General features: G+C 28.6%; 1 protein-coding gene across 2 annotated transcripts; it reads left to right on the forward strand.

Moving 5' to 3' along the window:
* Positions 1-752: 752 nt before the first annotated feature.
* On the forward strand, positions 753-11664 carry LOC134833111 (gelsolin-like). Of its 2 annotated transcripts, none has more exons than XM_063847314.1 (13): positions 753-808; positions 5792-5868; positions 5927-6047; positions 6111-6185; positions 6315-6435; positions 6754-6996; positions 7102-7224; positions 9370-9513; positions 9579-9809; positions 9871-10481; positions 10536-10767; positions 10842-11047; positions 11293-11664. In XM_063847314.1, exons 2-13 carry the CDS (start codon positions 5816-5818, stop codon positions 11416-11418), a joined length of 2286 nt encoding a protein of 761 aa, XP_063703384.1. In that variant the 5' UTR covers positions 753-808; positions 5792-5815; the 3' UTR covers positions 11419-11664. The 2 variants fall into 2 exon arrangements, with proteins under 2 accessions (XP_063703384.1, XP_063703385.1); XM_063847315.1 differs by lacking the exon at positions 753-808 and adding an exon at positions 986-1026.
* The last annotated feature ends 1223 nt before the right edge of the window (positions 11665-12887 follow it).

A 12887-nucleotide genomic window follows, 5' to 3' on the forward strand; every position in this document is an offset into this window, starting at 1 on the left:
GATTTCAACTAATTTTTGATAATTTTTATTCATTTTTCGTATGTTTTGAAGGTTAAAGTATTTCAAAACCATTATCATTATTCCATTAGATAGATAGATAGATATGGATGGCTCCACCGTAAATCTCAAAATCCTATTGTGTATGAACTTTGTCCGACGGACAAATTATTCTATTATTCCCTCCTTCCGTGAAAAGGTGGGTGGACATGTGACACATTTTTTGAAATTGCACTTGCCTTATATTCATTACAGCTCACTTATTTAGGCTGCTCCAAATAAAAATCAAAAATAAAATTCGATTCCTCATTTTAAAAGTCGAACATCTAATGGGGCAACTTAAAAAAAAAAGTTAAAAATGTCAACAAAAATTACTGTTTTTTTTGTGTATTTTTATAATTATTTTAACTTTTTTAAATTTTTTACTATATTTGTTTTGAAAATCATATTTTAACTTTAACTTTTCTTCTTAAAAAATATTTTTCATTAAACTACTGAATTTATTTTTTTAAATTTATTGACAGTGATTTTTTTATGATATTTCTTTCTTTAATTTTTTACTTGAAATATTTTAAAATATTTTTCAAAATAGTAAATCACAAAGTAGATAGTTAAACATCAAAAATATTATTTAATGCTCAAAAATTGTAAAAACTTTGTCTTTTTTCAAAATATATATTTTTTTTTGACTTTATCTTTGATTTTCATTTGGAGCGGCCTTATACGATTTATTTACTTATTAACTCTTCATTATCTTTTAATACATTTGAATTCAGTCTTTTTGAGAACACCAAGACGAAAACACATATGTGTAAGTTGTAAATTACTTGAATGTTAAAATAAAATTTTACTCGTAATTTTTATTCGTAAAACAGCAGACATTTTAATAATTCTTTAAATAGTGTAAATATTTAAATGATGTTCAAATAAATTCATAAAAAAAAATAGTTTTACTTAACTTTGATTTACAGAAAGATCATTTGATCGTTAAAATAGTGTTGTATTTGCATATGTACTACATTTAGTTAGGTATGGCATTAAATTTTTATTTCTTCAATAAATAATTTCCAGAACAATTTTTAATTATCACTTTGTGATAAGAGTACGATTGAATTATTTTGTGTCGCAAAATATTTTTAAAATAAAATGTTAGTTAGGAGCATTTCATTCTAAAAACTCTGATAATAAGGTTAGTAAACAAATATTGCAAAATTGAGTATATTCTTGTAAAGTCCATCGAAAAAAAAGAATCTATTTTTTAAGCGAAACATTTTTCTGTCCCATTTTTCACATTATATGATAGATGGAAAATGTTAAAAACCCATATAAAGTTATAAAATGACATTTTTGCATTTTTTGTATTTCGTTTTCGACCGTATTACGTTGCATAGAAAAAATAAATATTCTTGAGCCAAAAAACAATCCTAGTGAAAAAAAACTGGAAGAAATTTTTTAAATTTCGATTAAGTATTTTTCTTAGGTTTCAATTTGTTTAAAGTGTTCAAAAAAATCAATTTTAAAGCTTTTCTTTTTTAAAAATTTGGAAACATACTGCATGTATTTTCCATGCAGCATATTCCGAATACTTCAAGTGAACATGTTTTTCGTAACTTTTAGAATGAAATGCCTCATTTATATTATTTGATCTATTATTTGTCTATCTATGGCCCTTTGACTCTCAACCTAAATGAGTATAAATTGAAAGTGATTTAACAGGGCTTAAACTAAAGTTTTGTAAAAAGTCAAATTCACTTTGCTTTTGACTTTTGCTCAAGCAAAAGCAATTGTTATTTGACTTTTGCTTTTAAAGCAAAATTACAGCAAAATTTTCAATTCTGCTTTTGCTTGAGTAAAAGCAAAAGCAAAAAAAGCAATATAAAAGCAAATTTTAAGCCCTGGATTTAAATTGACTCTAAAATAGTTTTTTTACAAACTCTCAGAAAAGAAAATGTAAAATATTAAAGTAAATAAGAAATTATTATTTAATTACACCCCGGTACACTGAAAATGCAAATTTTCCGGGCGGAGCTGAGAGTAGATTTTTCTTAAAGATTTGGTTTGGGCTCTAAACGGCTTCTACTTTTCGAGATATGGAGGTATGAAGTTTGTTTGGATTTGACTAAATTTTGGCATTCTTCAGCTTCGAGCTACGGATATGACGTGTCGAATTATGTAGCATTAAATCAGTTCTACGAAAGCTACATGGGCAAGCCATACCATTTGGAAAATTTAGCGAAATAGCTATAAGAATATTTTAATATCAGGCTTTTATTTTAGGCTTCTACAAGGCTTTATAGAAAATTTTGGCATCATTTTCGTAATTTTGACAAGATTACACTGCTGTTCGATGTTTGTTTTGTTTCTGTAATTTGAAAAATTTTTTAGAAAAAGTTTTCAGTTTTTTGAAATAATGATGCATATTGGGAGCCTAAAAGACCAACAATAACTCATTTATGTCATTATTTGATGATTAGTTCAATTGATTAATCCAAGTAAAGAAGCTACATGTCAATCATGACGTAGATTAATATCTTAGCGTGTTTAAGATAAGGGAATGTTTAAAAGAGTTTGAAAAACATTATAAAATCCAGAAATAAACTAAATAATTATTTTTTTACTGAAAAAGGCTCCAAAAGCCTACAATAATAGCCTGATATTAAAATATTCTTATAGCTATTTCGCTAAATTTTCCAAAATGGTATGGCTTGCCCATGTAGCTTTCGAAGAACTGATTTTATGCTACATAATTCGACACGTCATATCCGTAGCTCGAAACTGAAGAGTACCAAAATTTAGTCAAATTCATACAAACTTCAAACCTCCATATCTCGAAAAGAAGAAGCCGTTTAGAGCCTAAATCAAAACTTTTTTTCAGTAGTTTTTTCTAATTTTTAATAAAAATCTACTCTCAGTTATTATATCTTAAATAACTAATAAAACTGCTCCAAATGCAATTCAAAAATAAAGTCCGATGCCCCATTTTAAAAGTCGAAAATCCAATGGAGCAAAATAAAAAAAAGTTAAAAATTTCATCTAAAATTACCGTTTTTTGGTCTATTTTCGTAATTTTTTAGGAAGTTTTCTAAAATTATTGTAAATTTTTACTAAAAAATTACAAATACTACTTAAATAATACTTAAATACTACTTAAATTTTTGAAAATCATATTTTAAATTGAATTTTCTACTCTAAAAATATTTTTCATAAAACTAATGAATTTATTTTTCAAAAATTTTTCAGAGTTATTTTATATGAAATTTTATTCCTAAAATTTTATTATGAAATATTCTGCCCCCCCCATTTTATTTTAAAAATTTTTGGACTTTATTTTTGATTTTTATTTGGAGCGGCCTAACTAATTCTTGAACAATTTTAATTAAAAATTGAGTTGGTACAAATATAATACGGTATGGTAGGGGGAAGTGGGGCCAAATCATAACTGGGGTTACTTCATAAATTGCTTTTTCGCCTATTTACAAAGGGCGAATCAAAAAAAGTTGTTCTACAAAAGTTGCAGTTTTTCATGCTCTCTTTTCATGCTCATGCACCCCACGGTTGGGGCGCATTCATAAAAATGACTTTTTTTACTAAAACGACCATAACTTTCTTAACAATGGTTATAAATGAGTCTTCCAAGCGCCAAATTAAAGTAAACTAAATTCTCTAACATATCCATGAAGAAATTCCCGAAAATTATTATTTTTTCTGTATGCGCAACGCCTTTGAAATTTGACTTATGATTTGGCCCCACTTCCCCCTACACGGAAAAAAGTTAAATTGGTACAGTTTAACAATAAACAACAAATTTCAGTTTAATGTTAAAAATGTACCAATTTCATGTTTTTATGAGCATTTTATGAGAAACATTTTGTTAAATTTTTGGAGTAAATATACTGATCACCTTGACATATGTTTCTTATATAAATAAAGTTTAAATTATTTACTCAATTATTTAACAGTCAATAAATAAAGATCTTAAGTTGTTTTGACTTTATTATATTTTTATTTAAATATTTATCACACAAATAAGACCGCTTCGAATGAAACTAAAAAACAAAGTCCCATTTTGTCCTATTGTAAAGTCGAAAATCCAGTGGGACAGAAAAAAAAGTTTAAAAATGTTATTAAAGATGATCGTTTTTTCTTTTTTTTAAATTCTGAATTTTTAGAAATTTTTGTATTGAAAATCGTATTTCAATATGAATTTTCCTTTTTACCGCATTTCGAAAAAAAATGCGGTATTATGCTGGAGATGTCGAATGTCATGTGTGGCCTAATTGGAATGCAACCGGAATGCATCCGTAATGTCATTCGAAATGCAGCCGGAATGTCATTCGGAATGTAGCCGGAATGGCATTCGGAATGCAACCGGAATATCATTCGGAATGCAACCAGAATATCATTTGGAATGTCGGAATTCATCCGGAATGTCATTCGGAATATCGGAATGCAGCCGGAATGCATCCCGAATGTCATTCGGAATCCATCTGGAAATTTAATTATATATATTTCCCGGGCGAAAAGTATAAATCGCACAACTAACATTTTTAACAAACTGAGAAAAATCGATTTAAAGTTTTTTACGGTTTTTGAGCTGTAAAAATTTTTTTAAAAACTATTTCTTCATTTTTAAACTTACAAAAGTAAATAATTGGCCTTTAAAAACAATTTTTGTGCAGAAAAATTTCTTATCTAATCTTTAAGGGGTAGTTTTGGGAATTTTTTTATTGAAAAAAAGGATAAATCGCACAATTGCACATAATTTCATATAAAAATGAGATTTTTTAAGTTTTCCAATTTTAATATTTTTCCAAATTTTTTGATTCAAGTTGACTTTTTATGTAATAACAGAGCATAAACAACACAAAAACATGAACAAAAAACGATTTGGAGAAATTTTTATATTTGACTTATTACCAATTTTCATGCATTTGTGCGATTTATCCTTTTCGTCTATTCTTTCTATTGAAATAAAACTGGTATTTTTCAAAAATTTTTGAAAATCTCTCAATGTATCTTAAAATACTCGTCTCATTCTTAACTCAATTTTGTCAAAAATGTCAGTTGTGCGATTTATCCTTTTCGCCCAGGATTTAATATTATTTTATTCATTTACTACATACTAATAAAATTGATTAAACTTAAAATATCCCAATTTAATTACAACATTAAACTTATACACCTGAAATGCGGTACAGTTGAACGTACGCAGTACGGATACAGCTTGATCTTGTTAAAAATAATTTTCCTAAAATTTCTGAACTTATATTCCGAAATTGTTTGACAATTATTTTTTAAGTTTATTACTTGAAATTATAACAGTGGTACAGTGGTATCTGACTGATGAGCGTTAGGTCATAGGTTCGAGACTCAAAATCATGAAAAACTTTTCTGACTCCAATCGTGCTCAAAATTTCCTGAGATCTTGGGATAACAGGTAAAAAGCTAAGACCCATTCCACGGCGTTTACTGAGAAAGCTTTTGATTTCATAGAATGAAGTACAACGGTGCGAGCCATACTAGACTAGGTCTACAAAAACCATAACCTGAAATTATTATTTTTTAATTTATACTACTTGGAATTTTTAATATCAAAATACATAGCTAAAAAAAATAGCAAAAATATGGTTAATTAGTTAAAAATTTTAACATTTTAAATATTTATATAATAATATTGATTGAATTGCATCAGAAATTAGATGCACAGATTTTTCAATGAGATATAAACATTTCTCCTGACATGCTATTTATATTCTACTTTTTAATACTTTTTTAAATATGTACTCTTTTACAGGTTTCGTTAAAAAGAGAGAAAATCATGAAAAATCTTGTAAAACATTTGCTGATCACTTCAGCGCTACTCGTTTTTTGGTATAGTTTAAACTATAAAGTAATTTGTAACAATACGTAATTTACATAAATTTTTTAGTTTTGAAAAGGCATTTTCAGCAACTTCACACAGTAAACCAAACTTAGTAAAAGGTACAATTATGCATGATTCGTTTGTGAATGCTGGAAAGCAAAAGGGACTGGAGATATGGAGAATTGAAGTAAGTATTTTTGTTCACTATCAAAAAGAGAAGAAAGTAAAAAAAAATGATTCTTTAACATAGAATTTCCAGCCGGTACCTTATCCAAGCAAAGACTATGGAAAATTTTATTCTGGTGATTCATATATTGTCTTAAATGTAAGTTATTACATTAGAAAAACATGCAGGTTATTTTTGGACTACACAATCCATATTATATTACATGTTCATTTTGTATGAATAATGTTATAAATAGATTTGTGAACGCAAACTTTTATTTACTTTTAGACAAAAATTGATGACAAAGGCAAGCCTTCTTGGGATATTCATTTCTGGTTAGGTCTTGAAACAAGTCAAGATGAAGCTGGGTCAGCTGCTATATATACAGTTCAACTGGATGATCAATTAGGTTCATTTTTATTAATATTATTTAAATTCTAATCCTAAATTATAAAACTCGTAAAAGAATATTTTCAACACCCAAAACGCTTTACGGTTGGGCTCACATTATTTGTTTTTTTTTTTATTTTTTAACTATAACTACAAACCCTAGTTAAAGGTACCTTGAAATTACCGATAGTACCTAATTTTATCGGTAAGTCTAGTTGAATTAGCAGTATTCCTGGCTAAAAGGAAATAAATAAATAAACGGAAAATAGGACCCAACATTAAAGCGTTTTCGGTGAAAGTCGGAATATTAAAAAGAAAATCATTATAAAATCGAAAGGAGGAGAACCAGTGCAACATAGAGAAGTCGAAAACCATGAGTCTCAGCTCTTCTTAAGTTACTTCAAAAATGGTCTTCGTTATGAAGCTGGAGGCGTTGCCAGTGGATTTAAGAAGGTAGAGACTAATGCAGCAGGTGCAAAACGATTATTTCAAGTAAAAGGAAAGAAAAATATTCGGGTTCGTCAAGTCAACCTTTCTGTTTCTGCTATGAACAAAGGCGATTGCTTTATCTTGGACAATGGTAAGCAATATAATGTATGATAAATATGTTTTTTACCACATTAAAAATCACAACATATCACGTATGTCATCATGTGTTCTTTTACTTTAAATTTTGCTTTAACAGGTAGAGAAATTTATGTTTGGGTAGGAAAAGATTCTAAACGCATAGAAAAACTTAAAGCAATTAGTGCAGCCAATCAAATTCGTGACCAAGATCATGCTGGACGAGCTAATGTTATCATTGTGGGTATGTATATCTTTTTTGGTATATCTTAAGAAATTTAAAAAAATATTTTTTAATTTTAAGTATTTAATTTTGTATTGAAAAAAAAAATTAATTCTCATTAAATTACTAAACTTATTTCTCAATATTTTTTGATGGTTAGGCCGCTCCAAAAGAAAATCAAAAATAAAGTCCGATGCAATGCCCCATGTTAAAAGTCGAAAATCAAATGGGGCAAAAAAAAAGTTAAAATTTTCATCTAAAATGGCCGTTTTTAGGTGTATTTTCAAAATTTTTCAAGATGTTTTTAGAAATTTTTGTTAAAAAGTTTTAAATTTTTAATAATTTTTGTTTAAAAATCGTATTTAACATAAATTTTCTTATTTAATTTTTTTTTACAAAATTACTGAATTTATTTTTCAAATTTTTTTGACAATTATTTTTTATGAATTTTTTTCTTTAATTTTTACAATACAATACAATAATGTTTTATTTCTTCGACTTAATTTACATGAGATGACTATACTTAAGTTACATACATAATTTTATAAACTTTCAAAGGGACTCTACAAGGCACAGATTTTAACAGTAAGGGATATCACAATAAATAGACTACTAAAAACTAATTAAAACTAATATCACAGCATCACGGTTCGATCCTTTGATGGGGCATGGCCGATGGCATTTGGTGGAGACGTCACATTTTGGTACATGGAAAGAAAACATAAAAAAACGAATCAAAAGCCAGCGCCCCAAATGTTCAAATTATTTTGATTAGGACTCACCTACTAGAGATGAATCCCAGGATGAATTAGGGGTTGACTTGTTATCGTCGGCTGTGATGACGGCAGAGTCCGGGGGTGAAGCGGGGCAACGGCCAAATGGCATTTTGTTGAGACGTCATTTTTGTCATACATGAAATGATATTTAATAAAACGAATCAAAAGCCAGCGCCCCAAAAGTTCGAAAAAATTTGATTTGGACTCACCTACGAGGACTGGGATTTCTTTAATTTTTAATATGTAATATTCTGAAATCTATTTTAAATTAGCAAATCTCAAAAAGTATAATTAAAAAGTACCTTGAATTAGCTAAGCAAATTCGAATTGTAGTATATGTTTGTTACATAAGTCCTTTTGTGTTCCAAGTCGATATTTAATTCTTCACTTAGGCGTAACAAGGGTGCGGCAATCCGCCGCAGGCGCAAAATAGCACAAAGGCGCACTTTCTGGGTGAAAGTGGAAATTTTGTATTTTTACATTAAAAAATTATTTTTTGAAACATTTCTGTTAATAGTTTTACTCAATTCACAGAAATTGGCATTACAATAATTGAAAATTTTATGAATTTTCTTCCAAAAATTTTTTAGGGGGGCGCCATCGGCCAAAAAGGCGCAAGTTTTCAAGTTGCCGCACCCAAATTTGAGGGTCGCTACGCCCCTTTCGGAAAAAATTTGTTTTTGAAAAATTTTAATTTTTTTCCAAAATTTCTCGGCTATAAAAATAAGGATACTTTTTTGCCCAAAAAATGTAATTTTTTTTGCCATTTTTCCCAACCAGAGCCCAGGCCTCAATTTTTTGTTCAAGCCGGGAAATTTTCTGCCTGGATTCGAATTCTTTGGAAAGTTTGCTGTCTTTTAAAACCTTTGATTCTAACAATATTTCGATATTTTTAGGCCGGCGTTTCACAAAATGGGCCCTTTTTGTGCGGTAAAAACAATGTAGTATATGAAACATATACATACTACAAAAATAAATAAAAAATATTTAACAGTCAAAAATAGTTAAAAATTTTGTCATTTTGTATGAAAATAGTATTTCAATTTTTTTTTTTTTATTTTGACCCCCCCCCCATTTTATTTTCAAAAATTTTGGACTTTATTTTTGATTTTCATTTGGAGCGGCCTTATTCTTTATGAAATTATTATTTTCTTAATTTTATACCTAAAATGGACTGAAATGATTTTTTAATTTGCAAATTGATTAACGGTAAAATAATTTCAAAACTTTTTTTTTTTCATTTTGTGACCCTATTTAATTTTAAAAAATTTTGGACTTCATTTTTGATTTTTAAATTACCTAAATATTTTTGAAAATTCTATTATGTTTTTTTTTATTTATCAATATAGAAGTTGTATAAACACTACATTATTTTATGTAATTGATTTAGATGAATTTTCTCCTGAAATTGATCAAATACATTTTTTCGAGGCCCTTGGTTCTGGTAGCTATAATTCTGTTCCTGATTCTTCGACTTCTGAAGATGATGCTGATTTTGAGCAAAGTGAAGCACGACGTGTCATGTTATACAAAAGTAATAATATTATTCTTCGAAAACAAGTAAAACTAATAAAACAATTTTATTTTAATTCATTATAGTTTCTGATTCAGCTGGTGATTTAAAAATTGATACAATTTCCGAAAAGCCATTACGTCAAGAAATGCTAAAGTCTGATGATTGTTTTATTCTGGATACTGGTAGCAGTATTTATGTTTGGGTCGGAAAAAAAGCTACTAAACAAGAAAAAGAAAAGAGTATGCAACATGCTCAAATGTTTTTAAGCACAAAAAAATACCCATCATGGACAGAAATTCATAGAACAGTAGAAGGTTAGTAATATGCATATCTGAAATGGAGAATTTTGAAAAAAAAAAAATATTTACATAATAGGAGCTGAGACTGCACCTTTCAAACAATATTTCGCAACTTGGAGGGACTTTGGTGCATCTCATAGTAGACTTATCAGATCAGCAATTAGATCTGATATAGAATCAAATTCGAATGAAATTGATGATCAAACTTTTAAAACATTGAAGAAATCCGGAGGTCATGCTTTGGGATTCATGCCTGATCAAGGGAATGGGGAACGCACTGTTTGGCTGGTGCAAAATAACATGCTTATACCGGTTCCACGTGATAATTATGGAGTTTTTTTTGGCGGAGATTCGTACGTAGTCAAATATGTTTACAATAATAAGAAAGGAGCACAGAGTTATATAATTTATTACTGGCTTGGAAAAGAATCTAGTGAAGAACAAAAGCTAACAGCTGCTAATTTTGCAAATAAAATAGACGAAGAAGTCGATGGAAAATCAATTCAAATAAGAATTGCTCATGGCTATGAAACTCGACACTTTTTGAAAATTTTCAAAGGCAAGTTAATCATCAAAAGTAGTGGTCATATTGCAGAACTGAAAAATGTATTCGAAACCGAGGGAACGACATTGTATCGTGTTCGAGGAACTTCGTCAGACGATGTTCGAGTAGAGCAACTAAAAGAGGTAAAAATTATTATTAGAACGATAAACAGTCCTTGATATAAAACATATCTTTAGGTTTCAAATAACTTGGCATCAGATGACGTTTTCATACTGATAACCCTTGGAACAAATTATATTTGGTATGGAAAGGGAGGCTCGAAATTCGAAAAAGAAATGGCACATAACATTGTAAAAAACTTGAAGTCTACTAAAAACATTATTACTTTGGAAGAAGGAAAAGAACCTGATGAGTTTTGGCGTGTTTTGGGAGGCAAATTACCCTACGACACTGAAATTGATCCAGCAGGTAAGAAACTTGTTTTTCCTCAAATCTTCAAGTATGTACCAAAAAATCATTACTAATCATTTTTTTAAACAAAGGTGCGCCTTTGTTGGAAATTAGAATGTTTCATTGCAAGATATTATCAAAATCAAAGAAAATTAAATTTGAGGAGATCTTAAATTATGAGCAATCTGATTTAGCAGAAGATGATGTGATGCTCTTGGATGGTGGAGATGAAATATATATATGGATTGGCGTAGGGACAACCAGTGAAGAAAAGAAAAAATCAATGTATATGGCAATGGTAAATTTTCTATAAGATAAAATGTATATTGAAATGATCTATTAAACATTACGTTGTCGAATTTTCATGAATCGGCTTGAATCAAACATTTTTAAACATTATTGTTCAACTTCCATTTCTGTTGTGGTTGTGAGGTTGTTTTTTTTATAAAATTTTAAACAAGTTCAATCATCCAAGTTTCATTACTAAACATGATTAATAAATGTTCACATTAAATATTCACACAAAATATATTTATTAAACAGGCATATCTGATGACTGACCCTACAGAAAGAAATGAAAACACTGCACCAATTATATTAATTCATCAGCACTTTGAGAATCCTGGATTCAAAAATCTTTTCCCGTCATGGAATGACAGTTTTTGGTAAAAATAATTATAAAAAGTTTGGTTGGTCTTTGCAAAAAATAAAATAATAATAATTTAATTCTAAAAACTTAACAAAAAAAATGTGTTTCTAAAAAAAAATATAGTTTTCTTGTTTCTGCTTGTCAAATAAGAAAGTTTATAAAATACCTCTACAAACTTATCACAGCATAAAAGTTTCGAAGGAGAGAAAATTTTCTGAAAATAAAATATGTATAAATTAATAAAAATGAAAATAAATAAAATATTTTAAACACATGATTCATAATTTATAAATGTATGTTTATGTATTCAAAAACTGATGAATGATTTTTTAAGTTGTGTTGTCATTTTAACGTTATTTTAAATGTTTGAAAATAAAATTTTAGTGATTTTAGTGATTCTCCAAAATGGACCTCCCATACAAATAACACCTCTTATTATAGATCCTTTATATTCTGTCAATGAGGGGTATGTTTGTCGTTTCACCCGGGCATCACGTCTCTCCCTTAACAGATAGAAGGTTCATTTCTTCTACAGATTATGCTTATTTTGCTTCATTTAGGTCCCATTTGTGGATTCGAGGCATGATACTAATGCACAAAAAAATTTCCCCATATAAGAGTTCGAAATTATAATGAAAAATCAACGGAAAATTCAAATTTAAACCGAATCTCAGTGTAAATTTTAAAAATCTAATGATGCAGAAGTGTTTGTCTCGTCGAGACGCACAACATTGCCATACATCACTTTTGTCCTGCGGTTCTCCAAAGTGGACCTCCCATACAAATGACACCTCTTAACCCTTGGCGGTCACTACAATGAATTTTCTGTTGATAATTTTTTTAGTTTTTAGAAATTTTATGATTCAATAAATGTTAAAAACTACTTCTACTTCTATTTACTTTTATTATTATTTTTTTTTTTGACTTGACGAATATAAATGATCTATTTTAAAAGATAAAACCTTCTTGTATAACATTTTTTTAATATATATTTATTTTTTTGATATATTTTTACCGCATTTCGAAGAAAAATGCGGTATTATTCAGGGAAAGTCGTCCGTCTGTAGATGTGGTAGTGCCCGATGTCTTTGATGTGTCAGTTTGTCGTTGATGTGCCCATTTGTCGATGGTGTGCCCTTTTGTCGATGGTGTGTCAACTTGTCTTTTTTGTTTTAAATTATATTGATTGAAAAAAATATTTGAACAAAAATGTACGACGTCTTTATTTATTGGACACAAACGGCGGCTCCTAATGTTTTTTTAATGATGTTTACAATATTTTTTTATATCATAAACGTGTTTAGGCTGCTCCAAACGAAAATCAAAAATAAAGTCCGATGCCCCATTTTAAAAGTCAAAAATCCAATGGGGCAAAATAAAAAAAAAGTTAAAAATTTCATCAAAATTGATCGTTTTTTGGTGTATTTTTATAATTTTTCCAGACATTTTAAAAAAAATTTATAAAAAATGTTCAATCATTTTAATTTTT

This window comes from Culicoides brevitarsis, chromosome 3 (assembly GCF_036172545.1).
Source record: "Culicoides brevitarsis isolate CSIRO-B50_1 chromosome 3, AGI_CSIRO_Cbre_v1, whole genome shotgun sequence".
NCBI lineage: Eukaryota > Metazoa > Arthropoda > Insecta > Diptera > Ceratopogonidae > Culicoides > Culicoides brevitarsis.

Coding starts and splice junctions, on each gene's coding strand:
- LOC134833111 (XM_063847314.1), top strand. CDS start 5,816: ATGAAAAATCTTGTAAAACATTTGCTGATCACTTCAGCGCTACTCGTT. Junction 6,048..6,110: donor TGGAGATATGGAGAATTGAA/GTAAGTATTTTT, acceptor TCTTTAACATAG/AATTTCCAGCCGGTACCTTA. Junction 10,482..10,535: donor GAGTAGAGCAACTAAAAGAG/GTAAAAATTATT, acceptor ACATATCTTTAG/GTTTCAAATAACTTGGCATC.